Here is a 24,520-nt window from a genome sequence, read left to right as displayed (position 1 = left end):
AAGGGTTACTATGTCTGAAATTAATAAACAGTCCGTTATTTGTTTGCCAACTGGTTACATCGCATGTTTTTAAAAATATCTCATATAGATAAATCGTCCAGCTCAAACCTATGTAGGGGTATGAGGTGGGACCATTATCATCATCATCTATGTTGCCAATAAACTAGAATTCATTCCGAGTTCATTGAAACCAACGGGTTGGAAATCCGTCAAGGAACCATCGAAGAATGAAAAACGAAGTTGCCAGATAAATTAAAAACAGTGGTTAAATCGAAACAGTTATCAATGGGTTCGGCATTCTTGTATTATAGCTGGGTATGCTTAGTGGGCAGAGGAGGGGTACTTTGATTACGCAGTGTTTGATGCTTAAAAAATAGAAGCAATTACAGTGATAAATAGAACAAAAAAATTCAGACTTCTGCGCATTCTAAAACCTTTTAGTCGAAAATAAAAGTTCGGATAGATAATTCCAAATGTTAAAAGACTTTCTCAACCATGTTTTAAATGAAATTTTGTTTAATGCATCTACTATTGAAATCACAATTTGATATTCTACCAAAATTATTGTCTCCACACTCCATACCATCACTAGCATTGCATCTCTAATCTAACGTGAAGAAGATTGCGCTACAGCTATAGTTCTGATGATATCTCTTATCAACTGTATGATCCTTCTTGTATTCACGCTCATATATGCAGATTTGTAAATTATCAAAATTTATGTTTTATTCGAATCTCTAGTGCGCTTTTTTATCATCTTCAACTTTATACCAATCTTTGCTGTAAAGTAAAATAAATGAAAAAAGAAAATGGGATTGATGAACCTTCAACCTTTAATCACTATATATTGCTTGAAAATACTTACCATTCTGGCACATTCTCCGGTACATCGCAACGCTGAACATCTTCGTTGTAAACCAAACCAGCATCACACTGCCCCTGACGTGGTTCTATTCCATTCAGACAATAGTAAAATCGCGAGCAGTCGGTTGGGTGCGGATAATTGGGGTGCGTAATTATTTGTCCATTTTTATCATACCGTGTCTCTTTTGGACACTGGAAACCATCGTTCAATTTTTCTGAAACATTTTCCATTTTGAAAATAAGGTAGCAAGTATAAGTTATATAAAACATACTGTTGCTATTGCTTCCACAACCTACGCGTCCGGCCACATCGGGCCAAGCGCATGTTCCTGACTTTTCATCAAAGTGAAGACCTCCAGAGCAGGTCATTTCCAGTTCCTCACCATTGATGCAATTGTAGAATATATTACAAATTTCCGTATTCGGGTGGCTAAAAAAGCCATTTTTCCTGGGACAGTAATCCGACGTACCCTGAGGGTCCTCTGAAGTTACAAAGGAACGTAGAAAGTAAAACAGCAGAGAGTAATTAAGCAATGATAAACAAGTTCAACATTTCTTATTATATTAAAATTGGACTTACGTAGCTCTAGACGATCGCCGCAGTCTACACTAAAGGGTTGATCACATTTGTTTATCAATTTATTCGTAGGATCAAACACTAAACCGTCGGGACAATACTTAACGGTAGCTACTCCCTCATCGCACACATAATACTTATCACACTGATTGGGATCCTCGAACTGACCGCTGTCCTTCGGACATTGAAACTGTTGAGCATCTGTAAAATAAAATATATTGAAATCGTATCATGTTGACAAATAAATATATAATAAATTCATAACATGTCAAACAATTGCGCAACGAGCATTGACATACTCTTTTTTCGTTTATGAAATGACAAAAAAAAAAAACAAACCATCTGGGAAACGGCTGATACAGGTAAAATTATGAAAATCTTTCGCAATCAATTTCATTTTCATTGTTTTCAAACATATCGTGACACTCAGTTTATTACGAAACCAATCAGTGTTTGACTGGTTTGGGTCCCCGTTCAAACCAGTTTGTTATGGTAGCGAAACGCCCAAACTGTTACAAGGTTTTTTGCTGCATACAAGTGAATAGAATTGTTTGGCATTTAAAGAGGTGGTTTTGGACGTTCAATATTCACTATTGAAGTACTTAACGTGATTTTTCTTTTATTCTTCATATCAACCCATTCCCCGCGGGTGATATTGCATCACCTGACATATAAACATTGATAACATTTTAACAACTATACTTGAAATTTCTAACGATGAAAAAGGTCTAAGCAGTTAGAAAACAGATTGATCTTCAACATGCAGTATAGTTTGTGCCAATTATGCATGCGGTTGCTGAGTAATAAAAGTTTGAATGCTATTTTTCGGTGTAAAAACTGATTTCTCTCCGCGGGGATAGGGTTAATCAGCATAATCCGACATACACACTCACTCTAGTTTGGATGAGAGTTTGGAATGCGACTTATACTGAACTAACCAATATTCGGGAACTACATTCGGTTTAGTGAGGCATAAATTGTTGTATTTTCAGAGTGTAAGGCTTTTTAGCTTCCGCACTCTCACTTTTAGTTTTAAAGCAAAGCATCGTTTACGTCACACCTTAGTTGTTAAAACTTGAATTTACGGTGGTGATAGGATTACATAGTTATTATATTTCGCTGGCATTTTTCGTATGATTTCAGTGTATAGCTTATATTTGTTCTATGTGCACATGAATGAACAAAGATTAAATTACATGGGCACGGTTGTTCAAAACCTTACAATTGAAAACTTTGGAACAATCAAATTGGATGTGATGTCCATATGCTGTATGTTCCACTACTGCAAGAGTACTTACTTATTGCATATACCGCAAATATTATTAAAAAAATAATATTTCTCCGCATTTTCTCCTCGCACCTCACAGTTTCACACTCTACAGTATTATTATAAAATAAATTATTGTTTATTGTTCTTTGGCTGACTTCCAATTAAGACACCTGGACTGGCCAAAAGTTGCCGTTGAACTACTTAACGAGGGTGATGAGACTCTCACTTTTGTTGACTTCTTTCCGCGATCGTAACAGCTATATAGCAAGTTTGCGAGAAAAGAAGATTGACTGGTTGTTGATAGGAAAGAAAAAAATCGGACTAGATACAGGTAAATATGTTTTCAGATACATTGGAAAGAGAGAGAAGTTATTTTATCCTCTCACAATTATAGGAAATTAATCCATTCTTGCTTTATTGCATTCATTCCTAAAATAATAAAGAACGTAGTTCATTCTGCGTTATTATTAATTTATTATTATTATTAATTTATTTCGTCAAGCAAATGTAGACTACAGTTATAATAATACAATGCTTTCTTATATTCTATACATTATTTCCAGTAGTTAGTCGTTTTTTTATTTGATTTCTGCCCATGGTGATGTCGATATTTTCGCAGTGCTGGTTATAGTGACGCATCATGCGATTTATTGGGCCATTTTTTGAGTAGTTTGTTCTGTGAGAATTTTCCGAAAATATTTTACGATTTCTTAATTGACGACTGGGTGCATAAAAATTTAGTTGTGATAATAATTGAGTAGATTGCACGCGTTGAGAAATAATGTCATTGATAAAATAAAGCATTGAAAGATCGCGGCGTTCTTTAAGTGCTTGTATGTCTATGAGCATGCAGCGTGCTTCATATGATGGCAAGGGAAATGATGTCCAATTTAGCTTACGAAGCGCGTACAAAAGAAATTGTTTTTGGACAGATTCAATGCGTTCTTCATGTGTGGCAATATAGGGATTCCATACAATGCTACAATATTCCAGAATTGGTCGGACGTATGTAATATATAATAGTTTGATTGTATATGGGTCTTGAAAATTGTGGCCGAAGCGTTTTATAAAGCCCAGCATACTATTTGCTTTGTTGATAATTGTATTATAATGTTCTATGAATGTGAGTTTGGAGTCTAAGATTACGCCTAGGTCCCTAACGATTTTGCATTTTTCTACTGGTTGGTTTCCTAAGAAAATGTTTGTTGGTGGTGTTACTGTTTTTCTGCTAAAGGCTATTGAATTACATTTTTTAATGTTGAGTTGTAATAGGCTTTTGTTGCACCAAGTGTAGAATACATTAATTTCGTTCTGGAATATTTCGAAGTCTTCTGCATTGGTTATTTCTATAAAGAGCTTCATGTCATCAGCATATACAAGCACATGTATTGACTTAAGAAGAAAGGAAATGTCATTTACGTATAATATAAAAAGAAGAGGGCCCAGGTGGGAACCTTGAGGAACCCCAGAAGTTACTTCTATTGGGTTTGAAAAGGAATTTTGAAAGCGGACTATTTGTGTTCGTTTTGTTAAGTATGACTGCAGCCATTCCAAAAATTTTGTTTCAGTTCCGTATTTTTCGAGCTTGAAGAGTAATAATGGTATGTCGGTTCTGTCAAATGCCTTGCTAAAGTCCGTATAAAGAGCTTCTACGTGGTTACCGTTGTCCATTACAGTCAGAGTGAAAGTTATGAATTCCAAAAGATTTGTGGTAGTTGATCGGCCTTTGTAAAAGCCGTGCTGTTGAGTTGTAATTTGGTGTTTTACTTGTTGAAAGATTTTTTCATTAATTATTGATTCAAATAATTTTGGAATGCATGAAATAATGGCAATTCCACGATAATTACGAATGTCAGATTTAGCGCCAGATTTGAAAATTGGCACTAAATATGAGGTTTTCCAGAGTTCTGGGAAAATTCCATTCTTCAGGGACATGTTAAAAAGGTGTTGTAATGGTGTAGATAGTTCTTCTGCCAAATTTTTGAGAAAAATTGGAGCTATTCTGTCAGGTCCAGGACCTTTCGTAGCGTCTAAATTTTTAAGTGCGTTTTGAATTTCGAATTCAGATATTTGATTGACAGATAAAGAATTCGAAAATTCAGGAAAATACGAGAAGTATTCGCGGTCGCGATCTGTTTCTTCATATTTGGTGTAAATTTCTTGAAAAAAAGTGGCAAAAAGACTACATATTTCATTACTAGTTTGTCCTACATTACTGTCAAGATGCATTCGTGATGGAAAGTTGTTACTTTTTAATTTGGTTTTTACGTAATTAAAGAAGTTCTTAGGGCAAGACTTGATTTGATATTCGATTTTACGATTATGTTCTTCATGTGCAATTTTAATGGCTGCGTCAAGTTGACAGCAAATTTCTTGGTAATTTTGAAGATTTTCGCTATTGCTGTCTTTTTTGTATATTTTATGTGCTTTTTGTTTTCTATTTTTTAGGTTCTTCAATTGTGGATTAAACCACACTGGATATTTGTTGGTGTTCGTTCGTCTTCTTTTCTTTAGAGGTACATTTTCTGATATAATTTGATTAATTATTTCATAAAATTTTGATACTTCTACGTTGACATTTCCTTCTTTACAAATTATACTACGCCAATTTATTATGCGAAGTCTACGTTTGACTTGTTCGAAGTCAGTTTTGTGGTATTCCGGTACATCCTCGTACTCGCAGTCGCTGGGGTACGAAGTGTTATTCATTACTATTGAATATTCAATTGCTGTGTGGAATGCTTCATTTTTCCAGATGGGAGTCAATGATGCATCTACACAGAAGTCTTCAGTGCAGTTTGTGAATAATAGGTCTAAATAAGCATTTTGTTTGTTTTTGACATGATTGATTTGATATAGACCGAGTTCTGAGGATTTGCCAAAAAGATACTGCAGTGTTTCGTTTTCGCCTACGACTGGGAGTAAGATAGATTCATTTTCAATGTCTACAATAAAGTCTGCATTACGTTGGTTGAAGTCGCCATAGACATGCAGTTTTACTTCTGGTTTCATGTTAGACATAATATATTCTAGAGTTTTGAAAAATAATTCATACGAATGTTTATGAGCATGTTCCGGTGGAAAGTACACAGAACAGAAGATATGTTCTTCGCCAGCAATAAATGCTTTGGCCCATACGTGTTCAAATTCTTTATATTTGTCGGATATTATTTCTTCAGAAGTAAAGTCTACATTAATGGCAATGAGGACTCCACCGCCTGACTTTTTTTGACTGGTAGACAAATTCCGATCGTGCCGGAATACATTGTAATTGTTTCCAAATACTTCTTCGCTTCTTACGCTTTCGTCCCAGCTACTTTCAGTTCCTAAAATTATTTTAAAAGATGACGACAATAGATTTTGTTGAATTTCTTTCATTTTGCTTGGGCTTTTCATGCGATTGAAATTCTGACAATAGATAAGAATTTCAGTCGCATTCTGTCGAGGAAGCGAAGAAGTGTTAGTCAAGTTATTACTTATGTTTAAATATAATGGTTCTGCCTCAGAAGAGGGCGTCCTTACTTGCGAAAATTTGTACTAAATTTATTTACACTTTCGCGAAGTTGTTGAAGACGGTGCGTGCGTTCATTTGATAAAAAATGACGATATGATTGAAGGTCGGCTACTGCTTCGGCTGGCGTGAGTCCATATTCCTGGTGGACTTCAATAAAGACGCGTTGGAGCTGTTCTGGAGATGTCGGCAGTCCTTCGGATGCGAGAAGCATTCTTATACTGGTTGGTGTCATTCCTTCTACGCATACAGATGATGGTTGGTCCTTCATGTATGCGAGATATAGGCGTGTAATATGCATTACTTTTGGGTCGCGGAGTCTAGCCTTCAAAAAGCGCTCGTCGCCATTCGATGATTGCTGCGTAAGTCGGACGATTGGTGGACGCATGGGGTCAAGTTCAAATTGGCTGTCTTGCGGTGCTGATTGTATGCTGGCGTTGCTGGCAGGAGCCGGTGCAGAATTTTCATTGTTAGTTGCATTTTTTTCTGTCCGATATGGGTTGATAGTTTCGCCTTTTTGGAAATTTATAAATTTTGATGTTATGTCTGAATTCGGCGGCCCAGCAAATTGAACGCGTGCAGCTGCCAGGAGGTCTTTGTCCGAGGGTAATGGTTGTTTTGGCATTTCAGCAATTTTCTTTGAGTTGCAGGCGAAATGGTTTATTCCGTGTTTATAGGTGTTACTTATGCTGATAGGGTTTGAGTTTTCCTGCTGACGTTTGCGTTGCTGCATACGTTTACGAGCGGCCTTTTCTGCTTGCTTTTCCTGCATGCGTCTTTTACGCTGTCTGGCGTCATATTCAGTCCAGTCGCGTTTCCATACTTTTTTATTGCCAATTAGGCGCCAGCCTGATGTGAAATTTGGAGTACGGTGTTCTTCTGAGTCCGATTCTGGAAGTGGCAACGAAAGGCGAAGTTCTTCAGCCAGACTGGGATGATTGTCTGTTTTTGGCTGGGGTGAATTCGATTCTTTGAGCGCTTTTAATTCATTAATTAGTTCCTGCGCCGTTGTACTGCAGTTTGTTTTCTTATTTTGTATAGCTTCTAATTGGTGTTCCATATTGTCAATTTTTGATTCTATATTAGTAAATGCTTTTTCCAGGTGCTGTTGTATGTTCTTTGTGTGCTGCCGGTTTTCTTTGCTAATGTCCGATATGTCCGATATGGAGTCATGGCCAAGTTCGCCGAACAGCGTCGAAATGCGATTTATGGTTTTTGCCGACGCATTGTTTGTGTTAATATTTACTTTTTTAATTTCCGTCTTCAATTCAGAAAGCAGTGTATTGATACTGTCCAGTGTGTCGTGCGTTACAGTCAGGTTAGGAAGTTGACTGATTATTGAATGATTTGATTTGATTTGTGATTCAATACTTTCTGTTAAAATTTTCTGGTGCTGGATGAGCTTCTTCAGTTGGAGTTGGTCCATGAACTGTTCCTGGCATTCTATGCATAAGGGCAGCATGAATGAACGCAGTAGTTCTTCTTGGTTTCTACGGGTTCCTACGCAGGCAGCGTGGAAGTGCCTTTTGCATATTCCTTCGCATTTCCACAGGAAACGGTTGTCGGTCGAAGTACAGTTGGTTATGCCACACTTTTCCATAGCACTGATTAAAAATTGTTACGCGGCGAGTACGAATTGTCGAGAAAAGGTTAGATACACGCGGTAGCGCGACGGTCAAAGATTGTTTATAAATAAATAAATTGTTGCTTACGTGCACTCGCGACGCCGTCAAGGTGTAAAAAAAAATAAAAATACAAGTTAAATTGCGGAGCGAAATGAAAACGCGTCCGCGCCCGATGACTGTTCGTGGCCCGATGTTAGTCAGTCTTACGATGATAAAAATATAACTTGAACGACACGTTAATGATTGTTTACAGGTTGGTTTCCGAGGTTATAATTTTCCATTGGCAAGCTAAAAAGAATAACTTTGTTTTAACGATTGAAACTGCTTAATTTCCTACGGATGTTAACTAACATGTGAGAAAAAACTATCATATCATATAGCATCACCTTATAACCTAACTGTGAACACATTTGAAATTTCAAACAATATTATAATGAGAAACAGAAACGATGAAACATAGCCATGAATTGTCATTAAAAATATTATTTATTCAAATGAAATTCTTGGTGACAATATTTGCAATGGGAAAAACCAATTTCTCTTCACTGGGAATAGTTTATAATTTCTCTTCACTGGGAATAGTTTGGTCTGTCTGTCTGATCCATATAGACATGAATCGATCATGAATCGATCAACGTGAAAATTTGAATGAAGGGGTTTTTGGGGCCGAGAAAGGTTTCTATGATGGTTTGACACCCCTCTCTCCTTTGGAAGGGAGGGGTCCCATACAAATGAAACACAAATTTCTGCACAACTCAAGAACTAATCAAGCAAATGAAACCGAATTTGGCATGTGGATGTTTTTAGGGGTAACAAATATGCCTATATTAATTGGACACCCCTCTCTCTTCTGGAAGGGATGAGTCCCATACAAATAAAACACAAATTTCTTTACATCTCAAAAACTAACCAACTAAATGGAACCAAATTTGGCAGGTTAATGTGTTTAGGGATAAAAAATATGTCTATAATGGTTTGACACTCCTCCCTTTGCTATAAGGGAGGGGTTCCATTTTTTGTAAGATGTGGACCACTGCGACCATTATTTTGATCTTTTGTGGTATACCTCTTCTTTAGTCTAGGTACTCGTGGCAGACATATCACTATTGATGGAAGTGATCGTCGTTTTCATGTTGCACCCTTTCTCCTAATTTGGAACTGAATTTCGTATGAAATTAATTACCTCATTAGGATTTGCAGACCAGACCTCGAAAGGCTCCAAAAGTCCTTTTCCAAAGGCTCTTATTCTACGCTGTACTAAGCACTAGCAATGGCAGAGCAAATGTTCTACGGTTTCACATTCGAACAACAATATTTGTCATTTGACAGTGTTCTGAAAGCAGTCCGGTAATTGTTCTTAGTTTCTTTTTATTTAAACTAAGCAATTGCTGGCTTTTCTTCACACCTGGTTTTATAAACCGTTTCGACTGGTGTAGCCCAACTGATCATATCCAGTTCTTCTGTATTGTCCGATGTTTCCAGGTTTTCAATTTTGCTTTCAAGGCGCTTGATAACGCCCCACAGAACGGTTCTAGGCTAATGAAATCGGTACATGACCCTTGTCTAGCTAGCGTATCGGCTTTTTCATTGCCTTCCACTCCGCAGTGACCGGGAACCCAGTATAACCATACTTGATTCTTTTCTGCCAGTTGTTTCAGTGAAAGGATGCACTCCCATACTAGCTTAGAGGTAGGTACATGTGAGGCATTGCGGAACAGAGTGGTCTAAAGACCATTTTTTCAAAAATGAGTTTTTTACATAATCCGCATCTACTCAAGAAACTGAAGTTAGGGGACTACGAAATTTTCGGAAAAACGAACTTCAAAGCTGATTTATACCATGTTGAAGTTTCGTCCGAAACAGAATGGCCATTCAGTTTCATCCTCTTCAAGTTATATATATCTTCTTTTCCGGGTGAAGGGAATAATGGTTTTTTTAGAGGGTTTAATTGTCAGCCCCAAATAATGAGTTGAAATCCTGAAAAGAGCGACCGACTCAGCTTCGGTCCTCACAAGTTCCTATCTCACGCTTCCATGAGTCACATGATCACAATAGACTGCCAGCTGAAACATGGACACAGCTGGTTGGCGTAGCCTGGGCAATGTTGTCAATCCGGCAATAGCTAAGTGAGAAGGTGCGACGCGATCATTGGCGCGCTAACCATATTCCGGCGGTAGAGGAAATGCTTCGCCAACCTGAGCGTCTGTTCACCAAGATGGTGCGGCTCAAAACAGCGTTTGTTCTCCGGTCTCTCCCAGACCATATGCTTGCCTTCGACAGCGTGGGCCTAAGTGGAGGAAGAATGCTCTAACCGCAGAAAATTTAAAAACTCTTCAGGTCTTGAAAAAGACCATTGATTTCAGCTTGGAGCGTTAAGTAGGAAGAAAAGACGCGAATAATCTTAAATTTTTATTCCGGTATGTATAGTACAACGTATAAACTTTGAATGAAAACATCATGTTGAGGCAACTCTTTTTATACACTTAGCTTTCTTCTTATCATTAACTAGCTGACCCGCGCTGGCCCGCGTTGCTGCGCCATTAGGTTTACGGCAACCGCATATCTATTGAATGTACATAATTTTGATCAAATATTAACATTACCATGTTATATCTATAAGGCTCTATGCATTCTCCCCTAAAAACTGTTTTTCTGAATCATGTTTTTACAATGCTCCGATTTTTATCAAAACTTTACCAAATACATTTGAAAAGAATTTAAAACCTTTACGGAATATTCTGATACTAAGTTTATTATTTTGGCTAGGAATAGCTCAAGCATTATCCAAGTCTCTAATCAAGCAACACGTGCAAAAAGACCCATATACCAAACATGAATTGATTGAAGTCGGTTATTTCGATTAAAAATAATTTGAAGAATGTATTTTACAAATAAATGGGTATCCATTCATTGTGATAACCACCTCAACTGTTAAAGTTGGGTGGTAAACAATTATTTCCGTCATTATAAGATAATCTAGTAATAAAAGTGTTGGTGCCTATACAGTCAGTGTTTTTAACGTGGGGTATACGTACCTTGTAAAAAAACCGCTGATTGGAAAAATACGCGTAGAGAATCGTAGTAAAAGAGCTCAGCTAAATCAATATTATCAGTAAAAGTCCAATTTATTTTAATTTGAATGAGATATTAATTTTTAAACGCTGTGTTCAAAGCCACAACCGCAAATTTGACATAGAACTACATAAAGCTGTTTGTATCATGGCTTGCATTATTGCATTCGAGAACAATTACAAAAGATGAGTTTGATAATTATGCTGGATTATCTTGTATTAACATGTTTATGTCTATAACTATCACCCATCATTTTGGGTGTTTTCCAGAAACCAATATTTCCAATATTTATTTAGTAACTTGAAACTTCTGTCTCTTTAAATTGTTACAATGATCGATATGCGAAATAGTGTGACACTGGTGCTAACGTAGACTTTTTCTAATATCAACTGATTCTAATTGACTTAAAGGTTAAAGTACTCTAAACATTTCCTCTTAAATGCTAAATCTGAAGTTTCAAGGGTCAATTGATTTGGTAAAGAGTTCCAGCATGAGATGCCTCTCACGAAAGAGGAGATTCCATACTCAGAAGTATTGTGGCGTGGAATAACATATTTCCTTGAGCGTGAGCTCCTTAAAACATTCAATTTTTCGTGTAAATAGCCTGGAAGTTTTGTTTCCGCAATATTGAATATAAATAGACAACATCTGAGAAAAGCAAATTTATTGAATGGACAACCAATCAAACGGTATTGAAGGTGAGTTACCCTGGAATATTTGTTCAAGTTGAATACGTATAGTATACATGCATTCAAGGCGATTTGCAATCGTGATTGAGCATGCACTGATGATGCGAAAAGAAGGAAATCACAAGCAATGATGTGAGGTAATACAAGGTTCTTAAACAGCTTAAGATTAATATCAGCTTAAGTTTAAAAAACGTGGTATTAAACAACGTACGCAGGCTGCCATACACCTTTCCACATTGCTTGAATATAAATTTATGAAAGTTAAAATTGGATTGTAAAGATATTCCAAGACTTACAGCATCTTCAACAAAATGGATTTCTGAGTTATTAATTTTTAATGTTGGTTTTAATACATTGTTATTATGAGAGTTGTTGATAAATAAAGCGTTGGTTTTATTCACATTCAAAACAAGTTTATTTCTGGTCGACCATTCATGTATTCTGGTTAAGTCTTCGTTTATTTTATTCGAAATGAACAAAGCTGAGTCATCTAGACAGCTGAAGTATATTTGGACATCATCTGCGTAAATGTGAATTTGAAAAAATTTCACAACTCCAGGTAGATCATTTATATATAATGAGAATAAAACAGGCCCTAGAATCGAACCCTGGGGTACTCCTGATGGTATATCAATGAATCTAGATTATGTGTTATTATTTAAGACTGTTTGTGTTCGATCAGTCAAATATGAACGAATTAGTGCTGTAGCATCGCCAGAAAAATCAAAGTTTTGAGCTAACTTTTTGCACAGTACCTCGTGGGAAATGGTGTCGAAAGCTTTCGAAAAATCTAGCAGTAATAAAACAACCGGCCGGCCCTTATCCAATACAATACCAATGTCATCTAATTGCCGTGTGCTTTGGACGAAAACCAGATTGAAGCGGATTCAACAAATGATTCTGGTTTATATAATAGCAAATTTGACTTTTAACAATTCGTTCGAAAATTTTAGACATAGCGCAGAGTATACTTATAGGACGTAAGTTTTGTATGTTGTTTAGGGTAGATTTTTTCTTAATGGAAATTACTTTAGACTTTTTCCATTCGTCAGGAAAAATACTCGTAGTTATAATGGAGTTGAATAAATGAGTTATAAGCTTAATCACAAGCGGATTTATTGATTTCAAAAATTTAATTGGCAGAAAATCAAGACCGGTAGCATTGGATTTCATATGGTACAATGCTATTATGACATCGTTTTCGTGAACTAAATCAAAATAAAATGAACTTCATAAAACAAAAGACGTGTGAACAAGTGTTGGCATTGTTTGCCTGGTCGAGTGAAATAAATCCGGGTTCAAGGTCGCGCCTTTGTGCAACTGTTTCGCATCGTGACTACCAGCTGGTGCGTAAGCCGATTTGGCTGCTGGCTGAATTGTGCTACAGCAGTGGACGAGACACAAAAGAGGAAAAAGAAGAAGCCATCAGTTGACAGTGAGTTGTATCGCTGTGTGGAGTGATCTCACACCTGGCTCGCTGCTGGTGGCTGTTTGGTGCTGCTGTATTGGTGCTGCTGGCTGTAACGGCTGCAACTTCGAACGATCGGACAACCAACCTTACTGGAAGGGAGAAGTAAAAAGGTACGTGCTCTTGTTGGCGCTAGTGCGCTAGACTTAGCGGGATGGATGTAGATCCCTCGCCTCCCGCGCCACCATCCCCGATCCCCTCTGACCCTGACCCTTCTGTTACCTCCTCCCCTGTTCATTTTTCAGTCCCCCCTCGCCCCAGGCTTTACCCAGACGGAGCCCAGGGCAGCTATACTGTCTATTTTCGGCCAAAGGCGGGACCGAAATCGAAACAGTTGAACCTCTTGCAGATTTCTAAAGACCTGACGAAGGAGTACAAGGGCGTGACCGAAATTTCCAAGGTCCGGCCTAACAAGCTCCGTGTCGTGGTCAGTAACCTGAAAGAGGCCAACGATATAGCTTGCTCTGAGCTCTTCACACGCGAGTATCGCGTTTACATACCCGCACGAGACGTGGAGATAGACGGTGTCATAACCGATTCGAGTCTGTCCGTCGAGTGTATACTAAATAGTACCAAAGGGTGCTTTAAAAACAAAACCTGTCCCGATGTAAAGGTGCTCGACTGCAAGCAATTGCGGTCAGCATCGATCATCGGTGGCAAAACAGTATACACCCCGTCAGACTCGTTTCGAGCTACGTTCGCCCGGTCAGCGCTACCAAGCCACGTCTCGATCCACCGGGTTCGTCTCCCTGTGCGATTATATGTGCCTCGCGTCATGAACTGCCTGAATTGTAAACAGTTAGGCCACACCGCCGCCTACTGCTGCAATAAGGCACGTTGTGGCAAGTGTGGGGAGAATCATGCGGATGATTCCTGCAGTAAAAATGCTGAAAAATGCATTCACTGTGGGGAGAGCCAGCATGAGCTCTCGACATGTGCGGTGTACATGCAGCGCAGGGATAAAATAAAGAGGTCTCTCAAAGAGCGTTCGAAGCGTTCTTACGCTGAGATGCTGAAGAAGACCGTTACCACTTCTCCCATTGCATCAAACCCTTATGATCTGTTGTCCTCTGATGAAACCGATTCTGACGATTCACCAGCGGGAACATCTTACGCCAATCCTGGGGAGTCTAGAAAGAGGAAAAATATTTCCTCCCCTAAACTTCCCAGAAAAGGTCCTAAGATTTCTCAAAGTGAAATGAAAGTTACAAGCAAACCAAACAGTGCTGCGGAAAATCCGAAGCAAACTCCTCCTGGGCTGGCAAATTTGAAGTCCCAGAAGGAGTTCCCAGCACTGCCAGGAACATCTAAAACCCCAGTTGTTCCTTTTGCACATCCAGTTGATGAAACAAACTCTGGATTAGTGAAATTTTCTGACATTGTGGACTGGATTTTTGAAACTTTCAATGTACCCGATCCAATTAAAATTTTTCTAACAGCATTTCTCCCATCAGTTAGATCATTTTTGAAGCAGTTGACTGCCCAATGGCCCCTCCTTGCAGCGATTCTATCTCTGTCTTACAGTGGAATTGTAGAAGTATTTTACCAAAAATTGATTCGTTTAAAGTTTTGATAAATAAAAACAAATGCGATGCATTTTCCCTTTGTGAAATTTGGCTTACTTCAAATATTGATCTCAACTTCCATGATTTTAATATTATTCGCCTTGATCGAGACACCCCATATGGAGGAGTACTTTTAGGGATTAAAAAGTGCTATTCTTTCTATCGTATTAACCTCCCCTCGATTCCAGGCATCGAAGTTGTCGCATGTCAAATGACAATACAAGGTAAAGAGCTTTGTATTGCCTCAATATATATTCCTCCCAGAGCACAGGTTGGGCAACGGCTACTCTTTGATTTAATAGAACTTCTTCCCTCGCCACGTTTGATTTTGGGAGACTTCAACTCTCATGGCGTGGCTTGGGGTTCCCCTTACAATGATAACCGCTCCTCTTTAATCTATAACCTTTGCGATGACTTCGACATGACTATTTTAAACAATGGCGAAACGACACGTACCCCGAAACCTCCAGCGCGCCCAAGCGCTTTGGATCTATCCTTATGTTCGACGTCGCTACGGTTGGATTGCACATGGAAGGTAATCCTCGATCCTCACGGTAGCGACCATTTGCCTATTCTTATTTCAATTAATAACGGGTCAACTCGCATGCGACCAGTTGACATTCCGTATGACCTCACACGGAATGTCGATTGGAAGTTATACGAGGAAATGATTTCAAAAGCGGTCGATTCGATTCAACATCATCCACCACTTGAAGAATACAACCTCCTCGCGGGCTTGATTCTCGACGCCGCGTTGCAAGCCCAAACGAAGAAATATCCCGGCGTAACGATTAAAGAACGGCCTCCCACTCCGTGGTGGGACCAAGAGTGCTCGGATGTCTACACGCAAAGATCCGACGCGTTTTTGGCCTACCAGAAGGGAGGTATACCTGGCGACTATTTACGGTATTCTGAGCTTGATACCAAGCTTAAAAGCTTGGCTAAAGCAAAGAAACGCGGATATTGGCGTCGGTTCGTGAACGAGACGTCGAGGGAGACATCGATGAGCACTCTTTGGAACACAGCCCGAAAAATGCGGAATCGCGTAACGGTCAACGAAAGCGAGGAGTCTTCAAGTCGGTGGATGTTTGATTTTGCCAGGAAAGTATGTCCGGACTCTGTTCTTGAGCAAAATATTGTTCGTGATGCGTGTCCGGACCACGACGCGATAGAATCACCTTTTACGATGGCAGAATTTTCAGTTGCCCTCCTGTCCTGTAACAATAACGCGCCTGGGTTAGATAGAATCGAAGTCAACTTGTTGAAGAATCTACCCGGCAATGCCAAGAGGCGCTTGTTGAACTTGTTCAATAAGTTCCTGGAGCAAAACATTGTACCGCAGGATTGGAGGCAAGTGAAGGTGATCGCCATCCAAAAACCAGGGAAACCAGCTTCTGATCACAACTCTTATAGGCCGAATGCAATGCTATCCTGTATCCGGAAATTGATGGAAAAAATGATACTCCGTCGTTTAGACCATTGGGTCGAATCAAATGGTCTGCTATCAGATACTCAATTTGGCTTCCGCCGTGCCAAAGGGACGAATGATTGTCTTGCGTTGCTTTCAACAGATATTCAGCTGGCGTATGCTCGCAAAGAACAAATGGCGTCTGCGTTCTTGGACATTAAGGGGGCTTTTGATTCCGTTTCTATTGACATTCTTTCGGGTAAACTTCACCGACAAGGATTTTCTCCAATTTTAAACAATTTTTTGCACAATTTGCTGTCCGAAAAGCACATGCATTTTACGCACGGCGATTTGGCAACTTTTCGCATTAGCTACATGGGTCTTCCCCAGGGCTCCTGTTTAAGCCCCCTTCTTTACAACTTTTATGTAAATGACATCGACGAATGTCTGGCAAATTCATGCACGATAAGACAACTTGCAGACGACAGTGTAATCTCTGTTACAGGAGCCAAAGCTGCCGATTTGCAAGAACCATTGCAAGATACTTGGACAATTTGTCTGCTTGGGCTTTACAGCTAGGTATCGAATTCTCTCCGGAGAAGACTGAGATAGTAGTTTTTTCTAGGAAGCATGAACCTGCTCAGCTTCAAACACAATTAATGGGTAAAACGATTTCTCAGGTTTTGGTACACAAATATCTTGGTATCTGGTTCGACTCTAAAGGCACCTGGGGTTATCACGTTAGGTATCTGATGAAAAAATGTCAACAAAGAGTGAATTTTCTTCGTACAATAACCGGACAATGGTGGGGAGCCCACCCAGGAGACCTTATAAGGCTTTACCAAACAACGATATTGTCTGTCATTGAGTACGGGTGTTTCTGCTTCCGCTCCGCAGCAAACACACATTTGATCAAACTGGAGCGAATACAATATCGTTGTTTGCGTATCGCCTTAGGTTGCATGCAGTCGACCCATACGATGAGTTTGGAGGTCTTAGCTGGAGTACTACCATTGAAAAACCGCTTCTGGAGCCTGTCTTCTCGTATTCTTATCAAATGTGAGATCTTGAACCGTCCCGTGATTGAAAATTTTGAAAGGTTAATCGAACTTAATTCTCAAACCCGTTTTATGACATTGTATTTCCATCACATGTCCCAAAATATTAACCCTTCTTCGAATATTCCAAATCGTGTCGACTTATCAAATACTTCTGATTCTACTGTGTTTTTCGATACATCCATGATAGAAGAAACTCGTGGAATCCCGGATCATTTACGCGTGCAGCAGATCCCCAAAATTTTTTCCAATAAATATCGAAACATCAACTGCAACAATATGTTCTACACTGACGGATCACTTCTTGATGGGTCCACTGGCTTCGGTATTTTCAATAACAATTTGACCGTCTCGCATAAGCTCGATAATCCTGCTTCTGTTTACGTCGCAGAATTAGCTGCAATTAAGTACACCCTAGGGATTATCGAAAAAATGCCCACGGACCATTATGTCATCTTTACGGACAGTCTCAGTTCCATTGAGGCTCTCCGATCGATGAAAGATGTTAAGCACTCCCCGTATTTCCTGGGGAAAATACGGGAACATCTGAGTGCTTTATCCGAAAAATCTACTCAGATTACCTTAGCGTGGGTCCCTTCTCACTGCTCGATACCGGGCAATGAGAAAGCGGACTCTTTGGCTAAGGTGGGCGCAACAAACGGTGATATTTATGAAAGACGTCAGAATACGATCATCAGTTGGCAAAATGCTTGGACCAGAGGGGAATTGGGAAGGTGGTTACATTCCATAATCCCCAAAGTATCGACGAACCCGTGGTTCAAGGGGTTGGATGTAGGTCGGGATTTCATTTGCGTGATGTCCCGGCTTATGTCCAATCACTATAGATTTGACGCGCATCTCCGTCGTGTTGGACTCGGGGAAAGTGGTATCTGTGCCTGTGGTGAGGGTTATCACGACATATAGCATGTGGTTTGGTCATGCCCTATACACCGTGACGCCAGGTCTAAATTGATAGCTTCCCTGCAGGCCGAAAGTAGGCAGCCGGCTGTTCCTGTTCGTGATGTCTTGGCGAGCCGTGACCTATCCTACATGTCCCTTATATACGTTTTCCTGAAATCCATCTACGCCCCAGTTTAATCCTATTCCCTTCCGCCTACATCCAACCAAACGACAAGAACACGTTAAGACCCCGGATCCGGAAACAGTAACTAGACCCGCACGATACTCTCAGGTCCCGAGGGAGACAACCCAATATGCCAGTCCGTAATATCTTGGCCCAGCAGCGGAACATATTAAATATTCTGCTTACCTATGGCGATGGAAAACCATCAAACAACAAATCAGTGCTTTTAATGCAAAACATTCTAGCTTTAAGTTAGATTTAGTTTCAGCTCGTAGTCGGCAGCGAGGATAAAAAATTTGCTTTTAGTTATTAAGATTCTTTAGAAAGTAAGCTACCAGATATAATTGGCGCCGTTAAACATTAAATTGTATTTGTGCCGTGTCAAATAAATTATAGATGAAGAAAAAAAAATAGAATGAACTAGGATTGGAAATTCGGAGTTGACTGTTGTTATTCTCGGCAGAACATGAATTATCAGAGAAGTTTCTAGCGAAGTTATCGTTTATCTCATTCGCATCGAATGGTAATGGAGGGCATTTCTTAGATTGACGAATACCCAAGGATCCCAGTCTTTTACATAGTTCTTTGGGCGGACGATTTGTATCAATTCTATTTTCATAATGAGCAATTTTAGCCTGGCGGATAAGTTTAGTCGCTTTGTTCCAAAGAGTCTTGAATAGTCTGAAATCATTTTTGCTGTGTTTCCATATTTTGAAAGACAAATCACGATCAATAATGGCTTTATTTACAGTATTATTGAACCATGGATTTTCCGATTTATTTGGAATGAATGTCCGAACGTGAACGAAATTGTCAAGCAAATGCTTAGTTTTGAGTTGAAGAAAACCAATAATTCATTGGGATCGTTCGACCGATAAAAAGATGGCCAATTAAAAGAATGGAGCTCCTGTAGTAGACAATCCATATCAATACGGGAATAGTCACGATATTCAATTTTTTCTGGAGTAACTGTCATTTCGAAATCAAGTGATCCGAAAATCATATCGTGATTCGAAAACGCAGGTACATCAATCTGATTAAAATGAAGAATTCGAGACACGCAATTGGATAGCATGAGATTCAGTTGTGACGAGCCATTTCTGAGGAAAAACGTTGGTTCACAGCCCATACTAAATAGATTGTGAATGGTTAGTGTAGATCTAATTCTGGTTGTCTTAGCTGAACTGTCGTCTAAAAGATTTGTATTGAAGCCACCAACCAGGAGTATGTTTTCAAATTTGGTTCCATAGTTCGACAATAATTCATCAATTATCTCTGCACAATCCACTTCAGGTGGGTTATACATGGCAACGAAAAACAATTTCTCAGTACCTATAATGATTTCAACCGCTAAATACTCAGAACATGTTGATCCAGGATGAGATGGAGAAACATTTAAAACTTTATATCCATAGCCTTCTTTTATATACATCATGACACCACCACCAAGATGCCCCTTTCTATCATGCCTAATCATATTATAACCACTGATTTCCACAACACAATCATCAATACTTTCATTAAGCCAGGTTTCATTCACACAAATAATATCTACTGATGCGGTCCGAACGATTTGCTTCAATTCATCTATTTTAAAACCTTTGCGAGCACAAATACTCTGACTATTGACACTACACACGGATAGCTTGCCAGGATGAAGGGCACACTTCATAACAGTACCTGGTAAACACAGATTCGTGGAGGCATTACCATAGGAACTACTAACCATAAGGCTTCAAAATTAGCTTAGCAAATACGAGGAAATGAATAGAGAGCACCACCCGCAACACAATAACATATTTCTTAATCAACTTTTTAGTTAAATTTCTTTTACTTATGCGACGCAAATATCGAATTTAAAACAACAAATCGTGTAGATTGTACTTGTAAACTCTGATCGTATGAACATTTTTATAGAATCCAGTATCCATGCAAAAACTCAGCATCATCACAAACAGCAGGAACATCAGCCACAGCAGCAGCATCATCAAAATTATTTAGCTTTTAGGAGGGGAGTCATGGAGTTGGAGGGATGGGATTCAATGGAATTTGTAGATCACTCTCGGACAAAATGGGCACCTCTTGACTGCTTGCAGTCTTCTTGGCATATACGATTCCAAACTTCGTGTAGACTCCAATCAGCTGACCTCGTTTTTTCATTTGAAGAGCCTTTGAGCGCAATTCCCTCGTCGCAATTCCTAGGTTTTCGTTTACGAAGATACGTTTGTTAGTGGTAAATCCAAGAGCCGTGAGCGAAAGCTTCCGAGAGCGTAAGTATCGAGCAAAGAATTCATTTCGCTGTACAGTAATAGAGAACTGCACGAGAATTATGTAAGCGGTTCCATTGGAAGGAGTGCCCTTGATGAGTCGTCTGATGTCCACAAGTGGGATGTTTTTGTCACTGTATCCAAGAGAGCGACACCAGATGCCAAAATAACTTAGTAGATTCTCTTCTATGGTGAAAGGAACTCCAGTAACAACGAGATCATTAGCACGCATACTTCTGTCGACAGCTGCCAAACACTCAGTTTTACTTTCTACGATGGAATTGGCGAGTTTAGAGATCTTGACTACGAAATAAATATTTTTGTCCTTTTTCCCACAACCGAAAGTTGCCACTTCGGTTTGAAAAATGGCGTCAGGGGTCGATTTTTGGACTATGTACATTTTGGGTGATGTTTGGAGATTTCTGAAAACCGGAAGTCACCATCTTGGATTTCTATACAGCGTCTTGTATGATTAAAGTTCTCTTGGGATCATTTCGATTCCAGAAATACCCATATTGGGTGGTGTTCGGTCATTATGTGTTGTTTTCCAGAAACCGGAAGTCGCCATACTGGATTTCAAAATAGTCACTGAAGTCGATTTTCGGCCGTTGGTTATTATGGGCATATGGTCATTTTCGGTAACCGGACGTCGCCATTTTGCATTTTTGAATAGCGTCTGGACTGGTTTCCGATCCCTGGGCATCATCTCGGTTCTGGACTGTCGATTTTTGGCTGTTTTTCAGCAAACGAAAATTGCCACTTCGAATTTCCAAATAGTGTCTGGGGACGATTTTTGGCGATTTTGGCTAATTTGGAATTAATACACCCTGCAAAATTAGCAACCTCTGATTTGCAATACTAAAAATTCAATCCCCTCCCCTCCCCTTGCACACGCTAGTGGAATGAAGCGAAACTAATGTATTAGAAACATATCCGATACGCAAAAACCTCTAGATACAAAATTTCAAGATGAACTATTAGAAGGTTAAAAAATAATGGCGGTTGTTGTAATTTTCCCTCCTTTTAACTACGCCTCTGAGATACATAAAATTCAATATTACGGGAATATAGCTCGTATCTCACGTGTACAGAATAACACAGTGATCTTGTTTGGTGTTTAGAAGTGTTATTGTTTGGCATTTAGGAGTTTACAATGAACAAATTTGTAGTTGCTCTAGTCTCCGCTTTTCCCTTCCTGTATGAGATAGACATAATTTAAAGTGATAGAAACATATACGCTTCTATACGACCTTTATTTACCGAATTAAATAATAACCGGATAAGCAGCTTAAAAACTAACAAAGGTTGACAACATTCATTGGTAATTTACCCCCCCCCCCCCCCCCTTGCCATGCTTATGGAATAGGTCATTGTAACACATCAGCTACTCTAAATTCTACATACCGAATTTAATACAGATCGGTCCAGCAATTTTAAAATCATCAAAGATTGACATTGTAAACCTCCTCCTCTCATCCTTACGACGCCTCTGAGATACAGAAAGGTCGTCGTAACGTGGCAAAATTACATCTTAGATTCAAAAACATCTGTATATAAATTTGCACGGCTATCGGGAAGGAAGTTTTCACGTTCATGAAACACAAATTCACCCCCCCCTTGCCTACGCTTATGAAATAGAGCAAAACTTATTTTTAAGGATTACTCCCCGTACTCGAAAAACCCTATGTACAAATTTTCACGGTAATCGGTCCAGTAGTTTTTGAGTCTTTAGGGAACAGACAGACAGATAGAAGATTATTAAAATCCGGCGACCAATCAGTGTTGTTTGTGACGGGAGTAAATCAGCCTACTGCCGCTTCCCCTCGACGGGAAACTAGAAAAGGCCTCTTGTTGGTGGCATCACGTCACTGATGCGACATGACGATCGATGTGTGTTGATCAGCATCGCTCCTGTGTGGTGTACATTGCATTGTATGAGTTGCGGCCCACAATTTCCGGGAATTGTTTTGAAGGATGGATGGGAAAGGTTAATGACTTTATAGGAAAGGAATTGCTCACTTCGTTCGCATGATCGATTGCGAACAGTTCTCCATGTTAGGGGCGGCTGATCGACGTCCTGGTCAAGCCAGTCGTAAAAATCATCAGTACAACAAACAATGTAAATTCGGACCGGAACAATCGGCATAGACCCAGGCAACGAAAACGGACTAACGATTGGAAACTCAGATCATGGAACTGCGAGTCCCTTAATTTTTTGGGAAGTACCCGCATGCTTTCCGACCTATTGAGGGTACGCAAGTTCGACATTGTAGCGCTGCAAGAGGTATGCTGGAAGGGAGTATCGGTACATACGTACAAAGATAGGTATACCATCTACCAGAGCTGCGGCAACACACACGAGTTGGGCACAGCTATTATTGTGATGGGTGAAATGCAGAAGCGTGTGATTGGGTGGTGGCCAATCGACAACAGAATGTGCAAGTTGAGGATTAGAGGCCGTTTCTTCAACGTGAGCATAATTGACGTGCACAGCCCTCACTTAGGAAGTAACGACGACGATAAGGACGGCTTTAACGCGCAGCTGGAGCGCGCAAACGATAGCTGCCCAAAACATGACGTCAAAATCGTTATCGGAGATCTTAACGCACAGGTAGGCCAGGAGGAGGAATTAAGACCGGTTATTGGGAAGTTAAGCGCTAACCGGCTAACGAAGCCTTCGACTAATTGTCTTCGCCGCCTCCAAGAACATGGCCATACGCAGTACCTACTTTCAGCACACCCTCCCATATCGGTACACCTGGAGATCACCACAACAGACCGGATCACAAATCGATCACGTTTTGATTGATGGAAGGCACATCTCGGATATTATGGTCAAAATGCGCCAAAGATTTTCGATTGTCAACAACATCCGCTACCGTCGCCCGCCACGGTATGACAAGGAACGACTCAATTTCCCCGAAGTCGTTACCGTTACTGATTACGTGCAAAGCCTTGAGGCAGCACTGCCGGAAGAGAAACACGTAAGTTCTACAAGAAACTGAACGCATCTCGCGCCGGCTTTGTGCCGCGAGCCGAAATGGGTTGGGATAAGGGTGGAGGAATCTTGACGGATGAACGTGAGGTGATCGACAGGTGGAAGCAGCACTACAATGAACACCTGAATGGCGCAGAGGCAGAGAACCAAGACGGCAGGAGAAACGACTTCGTCAGCACAGCGGATGAGGGAGACATTCCGACCCCTACGATAGGTGAAGTTAAGGATGCCATCAAGCAGCTCAAGAACAACAAATCAACTGGAAAAGATGGCAACGCAGCGGAGCTTATCAAACTAACAAACTACAGGAGGAGTGGAAGGAGGGAGTAATATGCCCCCCAGCGATCACGATTCTCAACGCAGCCTACAAAGTGCATCGTCTTTCGCCGTCCCTCGCCGCTAGCAGGGAGGTTGGTTAGAAGTTATCAAGCCGCTTTTATGGGTGGGCGATTGACAACGGACCAAATCTTCACGCCGCGACAGATTCTCCAAAAGTGTCGCGAATACCGAATACCATCGATTTCAAGGCCGCTTACAATACTTTCGACCGTGTAGAGCTATGGAAAATCGTGGACGAAATTAGTTTCCCTGCGAAACTAACAAGACTGATCAAGGCTGATGGTGTACAGTGCTGTGTGAAGATTTCGGGTGCGTTATCAAGCCCGTTTGAACGCAAGGGACTTCGACAAGGCGACGGTCTTTCCTGCCTCCTATTCAACATTGCGCTTGAAGTTGTGATGAAACGAGCGGTCTTTAACATGCGGGGCACGATCTTCAATAAATCAAGCCAGTTCATTTGCTTCGCTGACGACGTGGACCTTGTCGGAAGGATGTTCCAGGCGGTTGCTAATCAAACTAAACCCCAAACTAAAACGTGAAGCAGAAAAGGTTGGATTAAAAGTGAATACGCCAAAGACTAAGTATCCGCTAGCAGGAGGAACCGAGTGCAATAGGGCTCGCATAGGCAGTAGCGTAATAATTGACGAAGACGAGTTCGAGGTGGTTGACGAATTTGTATACCTCGGATCTTTGGTAACGTCAGACAACAACTGCAGCAGAGAAAT

General features: G+C 40.1%; 1 protein-coding gene across 1 annotated transcript; it reads right to left on the bottom strand.

Annotated features, from left to right (window-relative positions):
• Positions 1–498: 498 nt before the first annotated feature.
• Positions 499–2,953, bottom strand: LOC129725970 (protein obstructor-E-like). Its single transcript, XM_055682464.1, has 5 exons — positions 2,740–2,953; positions 1,445–1,642; positions 1,137–1,346; positions 866–1,079; positions 499–780 (listed from the first exon to the last, which is right to left on the bottom strand). Exons 1-5 carry the CDS (start codon positions 2,786–2,788, stop codon positions 738–740), a joined length of 714 nt encoding a protein of 237 aa, XP_055538439.1. The 5' UTR covers positions 2,789–2,953; the 3' UTR covers positions 499–737.
• Positions 2,954–24,520: the final 21,567 nt, after the last annotated feature.

Source organism: Wyeomyia smithii, chromosome 1 (genome assembly GCF_029784165.1).
Source record: "Wyeomyia smithii strain HCP4-BCI-WySm-NY-G18 chromosome 1, ASM2978416v1, whole genome shotgun sequence".
Taxonomy (NCBI): domain Eukaryota; kingdom Metazoa; phylum Arthropoda; class Insecta; order Diptera; family Culicidae; genus Wyeomyia; species Wyeomyia smithii.
This window is presented reverse-complemented; position numbering and strand designations above follow the sequence as displayed.